Raw genomic sequence first — 23,351 nt, 5'->3', positions numbered from 1 at the left:
ACCAAGATAGATAGGTTAATCATAAGCATTCTGAGAAACCCTAAATTTCATACCACGAACGTTCTTTTCTCACTCAGTTGGTGTTCTTGTCAGTAGCGATTTTGACAGAGTGTTTTCCAATGTGCACACGGCACTTATATTATATAAACAGGATCTGTCCATCATTTCCTCTGACAGCATAAGTGATCCAATTGATCGGAAAATGTGAAGAATTCGTAAAGCACTTCTATTTTAAGGTATAACATTCAAGTTCAATAATTCGTTTTGTTTGTTCCGTGTTTTCGTAAAATTCTTTTTCCCGCTCAAAAGTTTTCCCCTCAGGTAAATATTCTACCCAAGGAGCCTACAGTGACAAACGTTACTACCATTGGTTCATCAGAACCAAATATATGATCACATATATTTGACCTAACAATACAATTCTACCGTATCTCTTGTGATATTATGACTAGACTAGACCGTAAAAAATTAAAAATAGTCAAATTCGCTTCGCATATATTTTTTTGCATTACCTCATCCAGGAATCTAGCAAAACGCTGTGAAACATAGTATTCTATCATGTTAACATAAAAGCAATTAATACTCACTGGTCAGCATCATGCACGTGTCGCCTGGGTTGCGCGGAGTTCACTGGAGAGGGTAGCAGCCTCTGCGTATCTGGCGAACACGCTCTTGCAAACGCTGCCGCCGCTTCCGCCGCCATTTCTTCGTCGCATGTCGTGTCGTCATCAGCTATGGAGGAATTAGTACATTATTTTCTCAATAATTGATTTAATATAACGACGTGTTTATGTATGAAAATTTTGAAATATACTCGTGGTTTCATCGCACGTTAATATCTGACTTTTTAAAATCATCATATTGAGCAGCATATGCATAATTAGTACCTCTGCATAGTATGAAGTTTCGAAAAAAAATTAAAGCAATTTTTTAGCATGATATATAGACATAATATTGATATATATAGACACGAGAAAATACTGCTTGAACCCGCAAATATAAGAATAAATAATATGAAAGAAGTGATTCTTGTTCGTTTTGATTTATTTTTTGTAAAACTACCACACTATTTGTTTGTTAGAAGTACAGAAACTTTGAGGTTAAGTTACAGTAGTGAGGTAAGATCACCAAATAAAAATACCTTTCAACGTCACATACATATTTGAATTCAAAATAAATAATATTATGATAAATAACTCTCTATTCCAGCAAGAAGTAGAAATTGTCCGTATTACAAAAAAAAAATCAGTGGCGCTACAACCTCTTTAGGTCTTGGTCTCAGATTTCTGCACCTGTTTCATGATCATTTTTAAATTTAATAGGCAAGTAGGTGATCAGCCAGTGCCTTACACACGCCGTCGACTTTTTGGGTCTAAGACACGTCGGTTTCCTCACGATGTTTTCCTTCACCGTTGGTACAAATGTTAAATGCGCACATAGAAAGAAAGTCCATTAGTGCACAGCCAGGGATGGAACCTACGACCTCAGGTATGAGAGTCGCACGCTGAAGCCACTAGGCCAACACTGCTCTATGAAAAAGAATAACCCTAAAGTAAAATCTATATACAAAATATCTTGGCTACGAAACACAGCTTAGATTGGCAATGAAAGTAGAGATTTCGGAGAATGACTGCCGACAATAAATGAAGAGGCAATTCCAGAAATAGCGTAATTCTTTAAATCTACGTAATAGACCCCGGAACCAGTCTATAAACAAATCTTAAAGTACAATAATGATGTAAAAATTATCTTTATAGCACACAATATTATCTCATGATAGTAGTGTCGCATTGCAGCGATTTTTATTTATATTTAACTTAAAATTGTCAATGTTAAGATTAATTTACTGCAAGGCCTAATCTAGGTATTAGGTTATTAGTAAAGAGTAATTATAAACATACACTATATATGCCACGCGGTTTATATAATAGAAAAGAAAAACTTTAATACATAATTGTATAAAATATAATATATGGGTGATTCTCTTATAAGAGGTAACTATGGTGGCAATCTATTTAAAAGTGGTTTTTTAATCTATATGTTGCTATTTTGTGCAATGAATCACTTCTCTTAAATGTCCTTTATTAAATAACATTATAATTAAATGCCTCATTAAAGCATATTTTTGTAAAACTCGTTATATAGTCTAAAAAAGTCTCTACCCTGGCCTGTCCCCTTACCGGTTTCAGCTTAACTAGCATACAATACATACAATATTTGTATTATTTGCTAAAACAAACTATGTTTACCACAAACGTAATTAAATATACTTTAATATTATTAAAGAAAAATTGAAAAATATTTGCTTATTTTCAATAATTTTTAAAACTTAATTGTTGTCCCGCTTTTTTTGTGTATCTACCCTGGCAATATTCGCACGCTGCTACAATATAAAATATAAGACGGCCACATTACCGAACTCGCTCATTGACAATTAACAACGTGAAGTTCGCAATACTAAGCACAGAAGCGGTTAGATCGACGCAATTTGCCAGTTTTTGTGTCACGTCCGTGCGATGTAACGGTTTCGCAAGGTCATTGTGTCTCTCCACTGGTAAGTAATAAAAGTTATAATAATCATTTTATTTATTTGCAATTCCTGTCCTAATTTAGTAATACTGTAATAGTCAAAGCTTGCTTTATTATTCATTGAAAACTTTCTTGGATAAACCAAAATAATGTATTATGTTATGAAAACGTCTTTCCCCTGGCGTCTTTCCCCTGGCAAGATTACTATCAGGGGAGATATGTATCATAGTAATTGTGCCACCTATTTGTGCCACGCCAATGTGGATCTGATTCTTTCGGCACTATTCCTTGCCAAAGTTACATCAATATCAAACCATCAAAATCTTCTTCAAATTTGTTGCAATAGGTGTAACGAATAGTGTCTATCGCGAGAATGCATTGTAAAAATAATTATCTACGTGATTTGATTATACAGTTAGAAGACAACTTGGAGTATTTTCTTCACCATGACCTGAATATAGTCCACCAACATTCTGCTTTTAAAATTAATAAGACAAATTTGACAGTAAGAGAAGCTGTGATTCACGTGAACCTTAGTGACTTTAAACAAAATACGCAGAAGAAATTCCATTTTGGAGGTGCACGTCAACAGATAAGTCTGTACACAGTTGTAACTTACACGAAAGAAGAGGCATCAGGTGAAGTAAAGACAACATGCTATTGTTCGATGTCACAGATTTTGTTACATACGCCTCCAGCTATATGGGCACACTTACAGCCAATTTTGAACAGCTTGCCACCAGAAGTAGAGATCCTCCATTTTTGGAGCGATGGACACAATATCGCACTCATTTAATAGAAGTTTACCCAGCTCTTACAGACTTTACCTGGAATTACCATGAAGCTGGACACGGTAAGGGAGCTTCCGACAACATTGAAAATGAAGTCTTTAAGCTGCTTTTGCAATGAAGATATACATTGCGATCATTCTAAGCTTGGTGTCATGACATACTCGTCTAATAAAAAATCTCGTCTCCGAGTCGAAGATGTTTACGTCCCTGATTCAGAGTCCGAAAACGAGACTCCTTTTGACATTGAACAAATAATAACTTCAAAAGATCGCAAGCACCAAATAAAAAATATTCAACAACCGTTGACATCCAAAGAAACGCTTAAAAACGGCGCATTTAGTCTGATTAATAATAAATATGATGCCTGAAAAAAATGTTGCCTGATTATAAATTTCAAGAACAATCTTTGATAAAAGTTGATTATTTCAATTGTATTCTTTGTTTTATTGCTTCTAATTATCTCCCCTGGTCAAATACGTATCTACCCTGATCTTCATGTCTCTACCCTGCCTAATGTATTTACCCTGGCCCTCTAAAAAGTGACAAAATATGTTTTAAGTAACTTGCCCTTACGTGAGTAAATACACAAACGAGCCAAAAATCATAATATATATGTATAATGGATAAACTCCAACTTTTCTCCTTGGCCGTCTCCTCCATAGACGAAAAACCTCTTATATAAGAACTACCCATATATGTAGTCATAAAAATCAGTTCTGCCGCTTCCGGAGTGCGATCGAACATGTTTTCTTATTTTATCATAGATGGAGCTATAAGCAATTAATTTACAACTCTGTTCTATTGTTTTTTTAGAGTTTTGATATTCTTAGGTCTGATATTTTTTATAATATGTCGCCGCAATGGCGCTAGTGTCAGCTGTCATTGTCATTTAAGTCACAGAGCTCGTAAATTAACAACTTTAAAGTCTAATCAGTTTATAAACTGAACAACTTGTGGTCTATTCAGTTTACTAAAATTACTAAAGTAGTAGTAATTCCATAGTCATTATTACTGATGGCGACACCAGCGCCATTTGCTCCACATGTATATATGTGAGTAATAAGTAGATACACTAATATTTTTTTTATTTCCCGTAGCTTTTGAGGTTCTGGGAATGTGCAAAACGCAATTTCCTTCTCGGTTATTACAAAGGGTCCATTCCCGACACATATTTGGGAGAAATTAAATCCCCTTTTTAAATATCTCAAACAGCTCTCTCATATTACCAATAAAGTCCGCATCGTGGGCGTCAAATTAATAACACTTTGACATTTTTTAGACATTCAAACTGAACATTTACTGACCCGGGTTTTCTTAGTTTTAAAAGTGTGGCGGTTACGATTATAGACGCAGGCACTATCTTAAGCATTTTAATGGTAATAAATAAAGAACATTAAAATCATCGCCCCACCCAAGAACATGTTAACAGACATCCATTATTAACTTTAAAATAATCTAAGTCATCTAAATTGGAAAATGATACAAAAATCCGCTATCTTATTTGTCAATAGGAAATGAAATTGCCCTTCTTGCCCAGGAAGCGTTCAAATCCATTACCTTCATTTTAAAGTATTCAGTGATTCTAATTTAACAAAGATTACACTACATCCGCCATCTTATCTATCAATAGGTGACGCAGTTGTTTAAATCTTTACATTTGTTTTAACCACTCTTAACGCTGAATTCGGTATATCGATGAAAAATTTAAATGTTTAAAATGTAAAGAGGATTTTATTGGTAAGATTGATGTTTTGAATAACACTATCTTCATTCAATTTTTAATTTCCCTATTATTGGCGAACGAGTTCAATGAACTAAACACCAGTTATATTGAACGATTAGCATAAACAATGTGTCAAAGTTAATTCGTAAATATTTACAAATTGTGAATATCAAAGCGTATGTTCACCTCTTTTATTTATGTCCTAATCTTTACGCCTTACCAAAATATTTTGGTGTATTACTTTTGTATTAATGCTGCCACAAAATAGGACGTGTTTGATGTGTGCACACATTCATAACAAAATATTATTTATTCGTATATATAACACAATTTAGAACGGTCTAGAAAGCAGACGAGAAGAATCGAGAAGGACAAGATAGACACATGCAATCTGTTATCATGCTCTTAATATTCTGATTAATTTTAATAATAATACAAAATAAACAAATAATGATTAATCCCTATCATAAACAATAGGCAGAATAGGAGCACGCACATTACTGTGGGACCATAACCCCAATAAGTAGTATCAAAGTGAATCAAGGCAGAAAATTATTAATACATAGTGGAACACGTCTGCTTCACAGCATAATGATAAAGCAGCTGAGCTAGGGCCAGTTTCAACCACAGCACACACTTTACACACTTACGGTCTTACTAATAAAAAATCACTATACATGCGTTATAACAAGGTGACAGTAATTCAGTGAATAGAGCTTGTACAGGGCATAAACACCTCTTTGACCAATAATCGATGTGTATTGGTTGAATAATAAAACGACCCTTATTTATTGTTACCCTGGCAACCCGCCGTGTTTGATTGACGTTTGATTTAATAATTCTGATACAACTCATAATTCTAATGTAAGTTGTATTTATTTTATCAACCAAAGCAATTATATACACATTTACTTAATATATTAATAACATTTTATTATTTGCAGCTAATAGAAACTCCAAAACTTCAGACAAAGAGGACTAGAATTTTACATAAAAAGCCGCGTTCTGCATTGCAAAAGTTAGAAGAGGATAGTATCAATGTGATAGAGAAAGGACTATTTCATTCAAAACCCCTTAAACGATCATACTTAAATTTTTTAGACATCTCAAATAGTGGAAAGTGCCAAACTCCGCAACACGGTACTGTTCCAGTGTTTGCAGGAAGAGCACGAAACAAAACAAAGGCAGATGGCTGAAACACATGAGCTCAAACTGAAGCAACTTGCCGAAGCTCACGAAAGGGCTAGACAGTAGTTAAAGCAGCAATTAAATGAATAATTATATATTTATTTTAAAAAAACCCCTGTTCTAAATGAAATATAACTTTTTATTTATTTCAAGTCCTTAACTATCCACACCTATGTAAATAAAACAGCCTTAAAAATATATTTCAATAAAAGCAGCTCTAGCAGCTTGTCCAGCTAGATTGCTTGGGGGCGTCTAGGTTGGCCTTGGTTCTTCTGGAGCATTCTCAGTGTCATCATACGTAACATCCAGGTCTTCTTTGATATCAATAGCAATATTGTGGAGGATTGCCAGTGCTACTATATAAAATTTGACATTTTCTAATAACACTGAGAAGCCAAGAAGAAGACACCTAAATCGAAAAGCCTCCACCTCTATTACTCTTTTCGACATCAACTCGCACTATGTCACAGATCTTCATAAAATACTTCTTTGAAAAGCGGTATTTTGTTTTGAAATCGCCATGCGAAAGTAATAACGGATTGCACCGAGTTTGGTATGTTTAGACTTTCCTTGGAGGCGGCAAATCGTATGTCAATATATATAGCTGCATATCAATATTATCTAAATCTTCCATTTGATCTATAAAATCTATTTTCAACAAACACAAATACATACTAACTTAAATCTTGCCTTGAACTAAACAGTCAAAAAATGCTGTCAAACGCGAAATCAGATAAAATAACGCATTTTTTGTCTTATACACCCGTAAAACTAGGCCTCTGCGTTGTATAAGCATTGTACAAGTCTTCATACAAACCAGACACTTGTTATAACAGCAGTATACATCAACCTTGTCAATTCAGGAATTATTAGTAACATTTTTCTTATAACAGGCTTATACAATGTGCATAAATCTTTATTAGTAAGACCGTTAAAATGTACAGTATTGATTTCTTTTTCGCTCCATTTTGTTATTTTTCTTTTTTTTGTGTTTCTATGTGTGTTTCGTTAGTAAATGTAATGTCTGTCTATCTGGCTTAGCGTGTTCTAGTATCCGTTTCGTTAAAGATTATATATTTGTCTGATTTTGGATCTACGCCGGTTTTGTTACCGCACGTGTTTTAACGGTTGACGCGACTAAAATGGGCGTTAATTGGATTATTTTAAAGGAAGTATTTATACAGTTACTTACGGTCATATTGAAATCCTTCATTAATCATAACCACAATTGTTTTCACAAGAAATCCAAACAAAACACTACACAATCTCACATTATTTTAATTATAACAAATATTTTATAATATTTAACGATATGTTAACTAGGTTAGACATGCCGCTTCATCTACCAAAACTTTCATTGTTATCTAAATTGGTCAACAAAGCGAGATAATACTACGAAAACATTTAGCGAGGAAATGATAATATATTTTTGTATTAAAATCTTTTCCAGGTGGCTTTAATAAATGAGTAGCGGCAGGGAGAGGTTTCTGGTTTGAAATACGAATTAAACTTTATATAATATATAAAAGTTATATAGATATACTAGAGCATCACAAACTTCATGTACTTGAAAATTTGTTGATAGATATTGATTCATGTTCAGATATTCATTAATTTACAAAATTGTATATACAAATATTTTTATTAACATTTATTACAACATTACATATGTTTTGAACATGTTGATTCGACTTAGAACTCTTCAAGAAAAGAGCATACAAATTCTTCAAATGCTGGCAAGGCACGAGCCCTCTGGCAATGTGAGAATCTAAATACATAAATCCAAACAAAAAATTACTTAATATATTATAGTTAAATTTGATAGTAAAGAATTAAATGGTATTTGATCGTTAGCTTAAAATAAATTTGCCTTAAACACTTATTTATTAACGAAGCTGATATAGCGACATCTAGAATTTAGCGCTACAAACAATACGATGACGTCAGACCTGGTATCGCGTACCGAAGTGTTTGCATATGTTGAGTCTGCATATACAAGATCTAAAATCTATATACCAAGACCGGCTTGGGGCCTAAGAGCCTGTCAGTGGTTAGACTGTTTGAGGATCCTCGCTTTAAGTTGGACGCACGTCTTCCACCATTGTAATTCTTTTTTGGGAAAAGGCATTTCTTTAATAAAATCCCAGAGGTTCTCTAACTCTGCCTTTAAATAAACTTATGAAATGTTTTAAAGAAAAGCTGTGTAAAAAGGCTTACTGTAAAGTTAACGATTATCTAGTTGATAAAACGGTCTAGGATTATAGTGTTAGACAGGCTACTTCTAAATAATTTGAGATATTTGTTTTAAAATAAGTGTTGTTTAATAATTTGCTATTTTAAAAGAGTACCAAGAGTTTTTTACGCCGGCTTTTTCTCTCGGCCTACACCCTCTGTCTTCTTTGCCGATGAGTATGTATATCGTCCAAATTTAATGACGTGGAATAATTGATACCTGTACCGTATATTCCATATTTAACATATTTTTTATACGTCTTTTATATATTTCAGTGCCTAGCCAAATAACCAATTCTGAATTGAAGAATGCTAATAACAAGCTAGAATGTGTGACCTACTCGCTTACAAAGAAATAGAAGGAATTTAGAACTCCTAATACTCTCACAATTTATTTAGTTATATTTTACAAATTCATGTTGTTCTTCTCAAAAACTGAACACATTTTGAAAGAAATTAGAGATGTTTTTGTTTTCGAGAATTTTTGGACACATAAAACTTAGCACGCGTGTTTAAGTCATATTCAAATATTAAATTCTACCTATATCACATATGTATGTATGTTTGACTGTTAAGGGTTAATTCGAAAATTTATTAAAATTAATTGGAATTAAGTTTAAAAAATTTACTTACTGTGTTTCATTAACAATTTCCTAGTAATTTCTTCCTAAAACCTATCATTGAAGTTTCTTAAGTGAACAATTAAATTTAATATTAAAAATAATATGTTACATAGATTTTATCGGGGGCAAAAGTATATAAGAAAAGCCAAGATGGGGCACAAAAAAGGTTGATAAACAATGATATATATACAGTTAAAAAACACAACGTTTAAAGTTGATAAAACATGAAAGGATTATCCTTCATAGGGAAGTTGGGACTTCCATACATTAAGCATTAGACCCTAAGGTGGGCAATTAATAGTTAAAGAAAACTTACGCCGGATTCGCGGTTTCAGCTCCAAATGTACCGTGGGTTGGATTTCCATAGTTCCACTTTATAAAATCAATTCTTTTGTTATATTTGTATTGCCTGTGTCGCGCGATAACACCGAGTGCGTCAACTACTATTTATCGATATCGGCTTATCTCCGATAACTAGGGCTAGTGATGTGTCAGACATTTTCCGGAAAACATCAATATGAATAATAATTCTGCTTGTGTGCGTTGTGAGTGTGTGTGTGTCCTAACCATGTTAATAGGATATACGTGTTTTGCTAATTACGTTTATTTGGTGATAAACTATATAGTATTTATATAGAAATGTTTTTTTTAAATATAGAACAGGAGACAAACGGGCATGAGGCTCACCTCATGTTAAGTGAAATCGCCGCCCATGGACACTCAATTCCAGAGGACTCGCGAGTGCGTTGCCGGGCTTTTAAATATTGGTACGCTACGTATCTTTTCTGTGACCTATAGTCGAATGGGTATACATAGTTATTTTGGAATAACTTATTTAGCGCTTAATGGGCGTTCCCTATATATAATAAAATAAAACCAGGTCGCACCTATTTTACTGTAACTATCAGGTGAATTTATTTAGGTTGATTGTGGTTTACATACAAACTTACATAATTATATTAATATTATTAAAAGGTTAAAAAAAAATTATAAATTTGTCATCCGCGTGAGCGTAAATTAAACCAAAGCACAAGTTTTTCTGATATTAGTAAAACTTGTAACAGAACTCAAAAAGATTTTAGGATTATTATTTATTTATATTCGGTAGTTCCCAAGTCCTATACTTTTTATGTCTATGTGATAAGGGACTACTGCAAATTTTTTATGAATTCAAAACACTCTTTTACCAGCAACCCTAACTTTTATTCACTAGAAATAATTAATATTGCTAACTTATTTCACAATTAGTCACACATCTAGAAATTATTAGTAAAAACCGAAATTTAATCGAAATCACGAGACATGCGTATGCGCAACAAATAACGCAGTCACCACTGTATTAAATAAAATCCTTACCTATACCGGAGAACAAGTTTTTAAACATTTTAACACTACACAGGTCCAAACGGAAGGAATTCGGAACGGAACTAAAATAACGATCTATTAGACGCATTAGACAAATTAACGTTTGTGATGATTACGCGTTTTGGACTAGTTTAGTTAATTAGTATAAATTGTTTTTCTTAATATGGCCTTTTAAAGTATTTGAAAAGCGTCATGATTTTATTGACATGTTTATTGTTTGATCCGGAATCGAACAAATTTACTCTAAATAACCATTGGAGACCCCGTGTCGCAGAAACCGTAAACACACGGAGAGTTTACGGTTTCTGCGACACGGGGTACTTTAAATAATAGATATAATTTTATTAACTTAAGAGAACGAAGTCGATTTGTGATTATATCCTGACAATTACTTAGCTGTTTTGACTTTGTATAAAACGCATCTATTATAATTTTAAAATTCTATCCATTAAGGTCGCTGCTTCAAATCCGGCTCGAAGGACCAAAATGTATTTTACGTTGTTAGGTTATCGGGGTGCTTTAAATAATAGAGGATATTTGTACTATATTAACCTCACGTACAACAAAAGAATATATGCTTAATCAAATGATATACAATCGGACCGTAACTACGAGTTAGGTAATCGCCACGCTTATAAAACTAAGAAACCCTGAATGGGCAAAATGTTACAGCCTTGGCTCGTAGAGTGTTATATAACTATAGGAAATCGATAAATATATAAACGTCTTTTTTCATTTAAACTACTAAATGTATGCTTCTACATTTAGTATAAGCCAAAAATATCTACAAGTCTACCACAAAATCTATATTAAAAAAACGAAATTGTAATGTTTAGTGTTTATAATCGAGATTATAATAGTATTTATTTAGGTATAAATGTATTTAAAAAAATAAAGTAGGTCGACATCATATCGCTATAGATCTGTGTTATGATAATGAAAGATAACATATTGATTTTTAAGTAAACAATATTTTAAAGTAAATAACATCATCTGTATGACTGTTTAACCAACCGCTTAAGCCGCTTCATGTATTTGTGAGTTTTGCTTCACTTGGCGTGTTAGGGAAAAATGATGAGAGTAAATTTTTACGATGCGTTCACACACCGTCACAAAAAGCCGACACCCCGAAGTTAGCTGTAGTCAACCTTTTTTATAAAAAATATTGATGCTGTAATTGTACGGTATTTAGACAATGTTTCTACAAGAATATTTGTATCATACTTTAGCTATCATAAGCCTCTTGTAACTCACATGTCTACTGAACTTCAACCAATGGACGTAAATTAAATATCAATATGTATAAGTTGCATGCTACAATAAAAACGCTAACGGGTGTGTTGCCGACCATTTAAGGAATGTTCTTTTGTTTATAACATTAATTGATTATTAAGAACGAATAGCAGAAAATATATAAAAACATGACAACATACTATGACTAAACTTAAGTAATTTGTATTTCTCATTCTTTTGTATTGCATCGCCAATCATGAATCCGTGAGATTATCTTTTTAGTTTTTACCTTTCTTTCTATTATTTGAATTTATATTATTTTCAGTAGTCATTCATTTCATATCACGTAGACATAAACATTTTACAATACAAAACGTTCTTGCTGTTCTAACAGCAGGCTCACCACAGTGATACAGTTCGTGAACACTTACACTATCAAAGAATTCGCAAGTGCGTTACCGGACTATTTAGAATAGATCCTCTCTTTTCTTAATGACCCCAAAAGAACATAAAATTATTTTGTATTTATCGAGTCAATTAGGGTGAGAAATAACTCACCGAGCGTGGTGTGCGAGTGCGGGTTGTGTATGATCCGAATCCGCCTCTCGGGGTGAATGGGCTCCCCCGCAGCCCCCCCGGGCTGGACGGCCCACCTCGCGGCCTCCGCTTCGGGGGCACTTCGGGGGAAGTACAGCCCCGCGAGGGCCGTAAACGGGGCGAGCTCCGCCCCGCAGTTGCTGGTTAGGATCACGAGGTGCGGAGCCTGGTTCTGTTCGAGATACCGTCTTATTGTTCCTGTAATTAAAATTAATCTCTATGACTGTGACAGTCTCGATTTTTTACAATTCGGGCTGTTTGAGAAGATTTATTAGCAGATTATTATAACTATAGAATCTAGTTTTTTTTTCAAAATAAAAGTTAAACAAACAAACAGTTAAAATAATAACAAACCCGCCCTAACCAAGTTTTCTAAACAAACGTAAACTTGACGCAGCCGTCATTGTCAATGTCAATGTCTGAATGACAATTGACTGACGTTTAAAAATTAATATTTTTTATAATTGCTTGCGTTAACAAGTATATTTAAGTGATATTTACTTCTTAACACTTTTAAAGCCATATAAATCTCAATAGGACTATACTATTCCGCGCGCGTCGTCAACCTGTCAACATCGTATTACGCAGCTCCTGTGTTTTTTATTTTAATTATATGGTTGTATACGCGCGATTGTAGTGAAAAGTGTATGTGATTTGGAGAAAACTTTTAACTTGTGCTAGAACTATTGGAAACATAGCTATCGTTGTGTAACACTCTAAAAATTAGTAATTTAAAAGTGCTATAAAAGACCTACCCTCAAAAAACAAAGAAAAAAATAAAATAAATATATTGACATTAAAGAGTCCCATCATGTCTCAATGTTTTAAGTGTCTTGCTAAAATGGACGAGAAAAATGTCAAAGTAACTTGCAAAGGGTGTTGCCGACTCATTTGTAACAAATGCAACGGTCTTTCTGCGACCGAACTGCGTGTCTTTGGACTTCAGACGCACAAACTATCGTATCTTTGTAATGACTGTGAGACCGGTTTAAGACAAGTTCCAGAGTTGCGTAGATTGGTTACTGAGCTCCAACAAGAGGTCGAGGTTCTGAAGACCACTCAACCGTCCATTGTCAACTTGGATACTGTTATAAATGAAATAGAGGAGAGAAAGAAGCGCAGTTGCAATGTTATTGTGTTTGGTATACCGGAATTAAAATCATCTTCTTCAGAGGAAAGAAAGGATTACGACAAAGCTAAGATAGCTGACGCCTTCAATCCAATACCAATCCCTGACCCCAAGATAGTGCATGTGTTTCGCTTAGGTAAACCGGCAGTCGTTAACCCCTCACAGCCACGTCCGATAAAAGTCGTCTTCGAGAATAAACGCGCCGCTACCGATATTTTAAAAAACAAGAGTAAAATTGGTAAACCCGTTAGAGTTTATTCAGATATGACCCCGTACCAAAGAGATCAGCTAAAAGGTCTGCGCGACGAACTTGCCCTAAGGATCGAAAAGGGTGAAAAAGATCTCACTATAAAATATGTAAACAACATACCAAAAATTACAACAATTACAAAAAACTAGCTTTACCTCATATAACCGAACTTATAAACGCAAGAAACAACAATAAAGGAAACTCCAAAAAACTGATGATGTCCAAAGAGAAAATAACTTACCAAATAACCAACAATTACACAGATATTATTTTTACAAAAAAATCTCTGAAATTTTTCTATGCCAACTCTCGCAGTATTGTCAAACCTGGAAAATTCGATGAGCTTAGATGTATTATCGCTTCTTTACAAGTAACCATACATATCATTATACTAACGGAAACTTGGATTAAGAGTGAAGATGAGGCAAAAATGCTCCAGATACCCTCCTATACCCATTACTTTAATTATAGAGAAAATAAAAGGGGCGGTGGAGTGTCAATATTTGTGTACAACAATCTCAAACATCACCTTGTTGAAGAAAAATGCGTCGATGATACTCATTATCTCTGGGTATACGTGAAAAAATTCTCTCTAAATATCGGTGCCATTTATAAGCCTAATAAAATAAAAATGGATAACTTTCTCGAGATATATTCACAACAATTACACAAATTGAAACGAACAATAGTCTTTGGCGATTACAACCTGGACTTACTCAACCCGGACTCAGCGACACGCAAATATAAGAACACCTTAAAAGAGAACAACTACAAAATCCTGAACAAAATAAGCCCAAAACACTGTACCCGCGAAACAACCTCAACCAGGACAATGTTGGACCATGTATCTTGTAATTTAAGTGAAAATAATTTTCATTTTATCACTACGGAATCTTCAATGTCTGACCACAAACAAATACTTTTAGAGATAAAGCAATACCAACCACCAACTATCATAAAACAGCAATACAACGCAGTTGACTTCAGCAAACTTTATCGATGCCTGGATGAATATCCTAAAAATCATGAAGACGTAGAGTATGATGAATTGGCAGGGAAACTGAAATCCTGTTTAAATAAGTGCAGAATCACAAAATTTAAAACATTGAATCCTCCGCGGCAAGACTGGATTAAAAAAGAACTATTAGAAGAGATAAATAGCAAGAACATATTATGGCAAAAATATAAAACAAATGCGATGGACACGAAATTAAAAGCAGAGTACGAACATATTAAAGCAAGAGTATCACACAATATAAGAAAAGCGAAAAGTGAATATTATCTGAAGAGGTTTGAAGAAAATTCTAGTAAACCACGAAAAATGTGGAGACTTATAAATGACTTAGCTAAAAACAAAGTGCATGACAGACCTGGACCAGATAAACTTGAAACGGCAGCTGGTACTATTACGGGCAAAAAAGAAATATGTGAAAGTTTTAACTCATATTTTTCGACCATTGGCTCAACCCTAGCAAATATGATTTCTAAAAAATCAAAAGTACCTCAAATTTTAGAAGAGTGTAGTCTAACTGATAGAACAGAATTGCGATTTCTGAAACCAGTAACCACGAAAGAAGTTATTACCATAATTAAAAATTTGGACTGTAACACTGCATCTGGCATTGATGGTATTAGAACAAAATCAATTAAATGCGTAAAAGACATTATTGCCACGGAACTAACAGTCTGCATTAACTATCATTTGGCACGAGGTATTTTTCCCAACGAGTTAAAGGTTGCAAAAGTTGTACCAATTCATAAAGCCGGAAGTAAGCTTGACCCGTGCAATTATCGCCCTATATCAGTTCTCCCAGTGCTTTCTAAGGTCTTTGAGAAGATTCTTTATAACCAATTAGAGTCATTCCTTAATTCAAAAGGTTTCTTTTACCGAAAACAATATGGCTTTAGAGCTCAATCAAATACTCTCGCTGCCACAATTGACCTCGTAACCAAAATTAAAAATAAAATTGATCAAAAACAAGTTGCCTTAGGTATATTTATCGATCTAAAAAAAGCCTTTGACACCATTAGTCATGAAAAATTATTACAAAAACTAAAACTTACCGGTGTTACAGGCAAAGCACTTGAAATTTTTAAATCATATATGGAGAACCGAAAACAAATAGTAAAAATAGGTGAATATGAAAGCAATTCCTGTATCCTGAATTTTGGCGTTCCCCAGGGATCAATATTAGGCCCCCTCATGTTCCTCATTTATATTAACAGTATCAGTGATTTGGGTCTCAAAGGTGACATCTCCCTTTATGCAGACGACACAAGTCTCTTTTACTTTGGAAACTCGATCGAAGCTCTAATAGCCGACGCTCAAAATGATCTTAATCTGTTAAATGAGTGGTTTCAATCAAATCTTTTAACTATTAATATTACAAAAACAAATTATGTTATTTTTGCAGCAAAAAATAAAAAAATAAATAATAATTTCGAACTTAAAATAGACGGAAAAATACTTGAACGAAAACCTAAAGAAAAATATCTCGGACTTATTTTGGATAGTAACCTAACTTGGAAGCCACATCTAGAAAAAATTAAACTTAAACTAACTCCACTCACAGGGGCACTGCGAAACATAACAAATTGTCTCCCACAAAAAGTGCGGTATCTGATCTATAATTCTCTGGTTAAGCCTCATGTCGACTACCTCATTGAGGTCTGGGGTACTGCAGCAAAGAGTAATTTGGATCCTATCCAGAGAACTCTGAATAGATTGATTAAAAACTTATTTAACTATAAACTTCGGACGGCTACTGAAAGGATATACGAGGAAACAAAATTAATGAATATTAAACAAACGTACACATACTACACTTGTATTCTAGTACGCAAAATATTAAATAGGGAAATTAATTCTAATATAAAATTTTTAACCAAACAACAAACACGAAATATTAACTTAAGGCGTGCTAGTTACTTGGTGACCCGCCCTCCTAGAACTAACTATGGCAAAAGAAGTTTGGAGTATGAGGGTGGTACAATTTATAATAAGTTACCATCAGTTATAAAAGCAGAACAAAATTATGCCCGATTTAAAAAGCTTCTAAAAACTTACACATTAATTAAATACAAATAAGTGATTAAAATATAATATGTATATATATATATTGACAGGAATGCGATAACACTTGAAATGTTTAATGTCTAAAGAACTTTAAACTAACACTCCTCACGGTGTTAAAGAATTGTATTTGATATTGACCAAAATCTGCCTAAAAGTGATTTTAGTCTGTAAAAATGTTTTATAAACCTTGTACATGCCCTAAATATATAAATATAGGAATAAACTAAAAATAAAGTAGTGTTATGAAAAAAATTAAAATAATCAATGTAAACTTGTTATATCAGACTATGCCATCAATGCCACATCTAGTAAAAACTCAAATTCGTACATCCGTGTTTTGCTTGGTTGACTGATCAAGTTTATTATGTCTACCCACATTTTTGGTGCTGTTCTGTTTTGTTATTTTATATATGTACCTACATCTGTGCGCTCTAATTTCTAATTTTTAATCTTAGTTTTAAATATGTGTTTCTCAGTAAGTGAATTTTGTATGCAATTCTTATGAGAAATAAAGTTATTCTTAAACCTAAACCTAAACCTATTCACACTATCACACATGGCTACATAAAAATCACAGAAATTTTGTTTATAAGGTACTAGATATAATTTCAATTAATTTATCATTTGTAATCGCAATTTTGCATCTATGTAAATGTAATGTTAAAGTTAGCTAAGTCACATATATATAAGTTAATAATAATAAAAATATGAGCCGTCATGGGACGCCTGGCAGATGTGAAACATCGACATTATTTTGTAAAAGTAATATGCAGAAAAGAACAGATTGTGATAGGAACTAAATATGTCATCGATGACGATGACTATTTATTGAATAAGCATTTATTTTCAATTAATAAAACAATTTACGAATTTATTTCGAATTGTGACTACTTAATTCGTTTAATCAGTGACTTCGAAATACACCGTACACACTACTGCATATAGACTATATATATATATACCATCATATAGCGTAGAAATCGGTTTTACGTGCGGCTATAGATGTTTCACATCAAAAAGCTCAAACGAAATTTTACAGTTGTAGCCAATAAATTGTAAAACGTCAGTTTTGGTAGTGAAACATTTTAGTTTTTCCCACACTAATAAATAAATTGTAATATAATATTCTGGTTTCCGATAATGTCCAAAAGGTCGAAACTTATTTTGAAGTGTCACTTCGATTTCAGAACCCTTAAATAAGCCAAGTTAGTTTAATATAGAATATGTTTCTTAATGTTGCTACTAATATTAGTAAGTTGTACTTACTATAAGAAATTATTATAGTAAAAAGTATATCTCCCCTACGGAACCATGGTTCGTGTTCTACTTTGTTTTTTTACGTTTTTTGTCTTGTCTTACTTTGTATTGTATTTTTTATTAGTGAAACTTTTTTTTGAGGATATGTCCAATGTGTCTATTTATTTTATGTTTTACATTTATTTTATTTTTCTGTATAGTGATGTATTTGTTTAGTTTCCGATAAATAAATAAATAAAATACCTATAACATGTACCGGTCGTTTAAGGTAGTAACGAAAAGAGGACACTCACGCAAAGCGACATGCGCAGCGACATCCGGCGGGAAGTTCCTCCTCGGCGTGTTCACGACGCACAAGGCCAACGAACGCGCACCCAATTCGCCCGCCGCGTGTAACACGTTCCTGAAATCAGTTCAATCAGCGATCAATATATTTTAAATTTGTAGGCTATTTAATAATACGCTTCGATCCAACTGTCGCAGATGAAGCAAGAACTAGTTCACGCACACTTTAGTAGTGAAGAAGAATGGTGTACTCTTTCTCCAACTAGTAGTATGAGATGAGGGTAGATAGAAAAATCATACTTGTAGCAATTATGAAGTGAGTTCTCGGCAGCGCTGTGGTACTTAGCGAGGTACTTGGGGCTGACCGTGTGCACCACATGGCGGCTGCGGAGGGAGTAACCCCCGGTCACCACCGCCTCACCAGTGCGGCACTCTGGAATATACATAGACATTATTATCACTTTTGTTCTTACATCTTTGACCGACTTCAGAAAGAAAATTATAACTTTGAATTGGATAATAATTATATATGGAACATTCTTACTTAGGGAACTCTTCAAATTTCATCAAAATCTGTTTACTAGTTTTTGAGATATCTGTACCTAAGAATTTTATACTACATGGCCAATACATGACAAGTATTTTAAGTTAGTTTCACTAATATACATAGCTGAGACTTAGGGCGTCGTCAGAAAGAACAGATAGGTAACCGTGGGTACCCTCCCACCCTTAGAGGATCTGAGATTTTCATTAAATTTCAGTCAATTTTTATTGCTAAATACAATATTTCCATCCTTTGTACCTACTTCTACTGGGCCTATGCCCCCCCCCCTTGACTCTCTTGTCTTATACCCAAGCTTTGAATGCATACCATGAGCCCTTGTGATGATTTCCTCTTTAAGATCAGGTCCAGCCGTGGACATAATCCGTTCGCTGACCGCGTTACATTCCGTCAGAGTTTCGTCGCTTGTATTCGTTATAACGTCGACTTCCAGTGTCGCGATGTCACCTTGCCTGAAATAATATTCGATAATTAATAAAATATGACTAGTATGACTCTCATCCCTAAGGTCACAGGTTCTAACTCCGGCTGTGCACCAATGCGCGCGTCCGTGAAAAGAAACACCGTGAAGGCACTTGATTTTTTCTTATAGAACCTGGGGCAAACGGGCAGGAGGCTCACCTGATGTTCAGTGATACCCTCCCCGCCCATGGACACTCAATGCCAGAGGGCTCGGGACTGTGTTGCCGGCCTTTTAGGATTTAATATGCTCTTTTCTTGTAGGACCCTAAGTTGAATTGATTCGGAAATAATTGATAGTGGTGGTGCGCAGCAAAAACTGCCTTAAATACCGCTCAGTTGTGGAACAACCATCCGGGTTGGAGTTTCGTATTCTGCCTTGCCTGAATTCTGATTATGAAACTCAGAGGTATTAATGCCAACAACTCTTCTCTTCTGTTTATTCAGCTTTATTTTAGCAGGTTGTGAAAGACATACCTTAGCGACGAGGCCGCCCATTGCTCACAGCCTTTAATAAGTTAAGGATTATACTTAATCACTAAGACATGAAGTCAATAGTGTACTAACCAATTATGTATTTAGAAAAACTATTCCTATAGCTATCAAACATTACCAAGACATTTGGTAGTGTCTCTAATACTTAATTGATAACGCACATAGCATAGATGGGTTCAAGTTCTAGCGAAACACAGTATGGAAAAATGTAGCCTTACCATATAGCAAATCGGTTGTTTATAGCGTCATCATAGGTGAACACAGGGTAGGCGTGTAATGGTGCTGCCTTGCCCGTATAGTCTGTTAAGGGAGCGTGGGGCACCTCTGACCAGCGCGTAACAGCGCCGATCACCGCACCAGCTGGCGCGCGCATCACTCCGTTCTCTGGAATTGATAAGTGTATTGTTATTAGATTATCCATTCACCTCGAAATCAAATCGATTAGGCCGTTGCTTATAGCAAAAAAAAAACAAATGGAGAAAGAGAGCCATAGACAGAGTCAGTTGGAAACGAATGGAGAAAGAGAGCCATAGAGAGAGTCAGTTGGAAAAAGCTGCAGGAGGCCTTTACCCGTGAAAGGGAAATAAAAGAAAATGTATAAAAATGTAAAATAATCTAAGCTGTGTATTATAATTTGTTTTTGTCATGATTAGAAATAAAACGGGCTTAATTATAATTAATATAGCAAAAATATTTACGTAGAACAGAACACGGGGTGGCTCTCGATGACAAACGCCGACAAAAGCTGTCTGTACAAAATCCCTTACATTCATAACATAAAGAGATAAGCTATATATCGTGTTTATATACGTAGAGAAGTTTTATTCAAATGTGTAGTACTCGCGTATAGAGACAATAATATTAATTATTATTATTCTTATTTCCACTGCTTTAAGAGCCTTTAAATCGTAGCGATGATCCTGATATGACAACTATTCCCGGTTCAGGAGGCACACATTGCTGACTTTCCTTAACAAAGTTAAGTTCCTTAAGACTGCACCAGAATGTGCTATATGTGAAAGGGTTAGGTTTTTTGGAAGAATATAGGCGGATATTAAATTTATGTTCTTAGTAAAGTAACTTACTAAGAACATAAATTTAATATCCGCCTTAATTCTATATTATCCGCCGCTATAATAATAAAGTAACTTATGTTACGATATACCAAGGGTGACATTCAGAAAGGGCTATGTCTAACTTCCGTAAGTCAGTAATTTGGACACATACATTTATTCATTTAGGTAACACAATGTACACTTATGAACGTCAAAAAAAATACATTAAATGCTTCTAATTTTACATTTACTGCCAGTTCTCAAATCAAGGGCGTAGAACGGAAGATAAGAACTCTCCGCCACTCTTTTTTATCGCCAAGTTTTTTGTTTTACACAACGTTTGTAAGGAGCTGCAACCAATACACCATGTTCCATATGACATGAGTGGCCGATCAAGATCAAGTCCCTTACAGGTCTAGGTCCACCCAGGTATAAAGGCTTTACCATAGGGGTTTATGGAATTGTGCTAATACACAGCAAAAATATATCGATCCAAGGTAAAAGGTTTGTCTGTCATTAAGGTCACGATTATAATATTTTATGCAGTCGTTATAAAGTACGTGCGTGCGTTTTTTCCAATCCCATCGCGGCCTGGCACGAGGTTTACAGAATATTCATTACAATATAAACTACGGGACGTTTACCTTAGCCGGTATCTTACCATCAAAAAATCTGTTATTATATGAACCAGGAATGTATCAATACTATTATCAATACTATACAAAAAAAAGAGTGGCGGAGAGTTTATTGCTAGTTCTTCTCTTCCGTTCTACGCCCTTGATTTGAGAACTGGCAGTAAATGTAAAATTTGAAGCATTTCATATACAATATACATATATATCTTTTTGACGTTCATAATTGTACATTGCGTTACCTATATGATTTTGACTTTTGACTATTAATACAATAAAATAATTATGGATATGGATCTTAATAATTCTAACCATCCACACTGATAAAGTCTGTCTAAAACACGTTTAATAAAAACCCTTATAGTCATTGTGTCAAGGTCGCTGCTTCGATCTTTTTATGCATGATAGCAATTTGTCAAGTGGTCCGATACTATCAGTAAAATAGCGACGGCCTTAGCCGCCTAAGCACTATTGTGTAAATTAACTAAGAGTAATTAAACAGAACTTCATTAGCAAAGGTCTATTAGTGACTGTTTCTCTAACATGTAATTAAAATCATGTTCGTGGATTACATATAACAAAGGAAGAATAGCCATAGGTGTGAGACAAGAGGTGCAGATAAGAGATTACTGATGAAGAAGATACCACAACTGTTTTGCGATGACTAAGTGTTCATGAAACTGTCTTAAAAACTTATATCCACAACTTCAAAGCGAAATCAGTTGTAATGATAAACTGTCTCAAAGATAAATTTATACCGAATACACTTTTAGTAAATGCGTGTGTATAAATTTATATATATATAATTTTTATGTAGGTTTGTGTAAGCTTCAAAAACTCGAAAAATTCTGCACCGATCGAGCTGAAATTTGAGCAAATTTTTATCTATTTTTTTCCATAAATATTGCAAAACTGAACTTATATGAAATGTATTCTTTGTTTTGTTTCTCATTTCTCAACCATTTAATCACAATGTGCCACAGCGAAGCGTGGCAGGGTACAGCTAGTGAATATATATGTATGCAGGTATGTAGTTGAAATCGCGACGGCGGTTTTAAATATAAAATAATTCACAAATGATGAAACAGTATGAAAATATGCAAAATACTACACATTTCTTCACAATTCACACATAATTAACAAGATAAATTATACATTCCAAAAAATTAAATCGCCATACCTAATACAGTCATTTTACGTAGCACACTACACTGTACACACGTCTGATCGCGACGGTGTCCGTCGGAAATATGACCTCGAAGGCTCGCTAGTCGCTTCGCTTGACGTAAGGGGGTGGGATGTGACGTCACAAGGTTGACGAACCCCGGAAGTGGGTCAGGGGAGCACTCAGATCAAAGGCTTTGTTGCCAGATCTGTTACGTAAGCTATCATTAAGATATGTTTTCTAGCTTTTACATAGTACACATATTGACTAATTCGAAGTTATTAAATAATTATTTATTTAAGTAATTGTCGTCTGTGAATTATTTTTCAGTTTTACCAGCAGACTAATGGTTAAATGTGCAATGCCCTGAAGTTGCGTATTCGAATCCATGTAACAATAGACATATTTATAAAAGTTTTATTTTTATTCTTACGAGAAATCGAAAGTGAATAGTCTGTATGAAAGCTTATATATAAACTAAAAAATCCTCTAATCATAAATAATAGAACATTTCTTTAACTATTTTTCATTAACTTCCTCGCCAGTAATAACAAATAATTGTGTTTAATATTCGCCCTTGTTTTCCCTAATTCAACGTAAGACCCCGGGATTAATTTAAAATCCAAAATAAGGCCTCGTGCTGTGTAACTCACCGAAACATTATGGTAATAAGACAGAGTTAGTATAGGCAAGCTTAAACATTTT

At 34.2% G+C, this 23,351-nt stretch overlaps 1 protein-coding gene across 3 annotated transcripts in view; it reads right to left on the bottom strand.

Annotated features, from left to right (window-relative positions):
- LOC125052867 (protein GDAP2 homolog) overlaps nt 1-23,351 on the bottom strand; it is a 93,642-nt gene that overhangs the window by 38,514 nt on the left and 31,777 nt on the right. For 2 of the 3 annotated variants that reach the window (XM_047653913.1, XM_047653910.1), the window contains exons 2-7: nt 20,013-20,178; nt 19,150-19,292; nt 18,579-18,711; nt 18,287-18,396; nt 12,243-12,479; nt 588-732 (exon numbers count right to left, since the gene is read on the bottom strand). In XM_047653913.1, the coding sequence (XP_047509869.1) occupies nt 588-732; nt 12,243-12,479; nt 18,287-18,396; nt 18,579-18,711; nt 19,150-19,292; nt 20,013-20,167 (923 nt within the window). In that variant the 5' untranslated portion in view covers nt 20,168-20,178. Of the gene's footprint in view, nt 1-587; nt 733-12,242; nt 12,480-18,286; nt 18,397-18,578; nt 18,712-19,149; nt 19,293-20,012; nt 20,179-22,661; nt 22,690-23,351 lie in introns of those variants that run through there. The other variant, XM_047653912.1, reaches the window with a different exon arrangement.

This window comes from Pieris napi, chromosome 10 (assembly GCF_905475465.1).
Source record: "Pieris napi chromosome 10, ilPieNapi1.2, whole genome shotgun sequence".
Taxonomy (NCBI): domain Eukaryota; kingdom Metazoa; phylum Arthropoda; class Insecta; order Lepidoptera; family Pieridae; genus Pieris; species Pieris napi.
The sequence above is the reverse complement of the archived record's forward strand: the minus strand, read 5'-3'. Positions and strand labels throughout refer to the sequence as shown.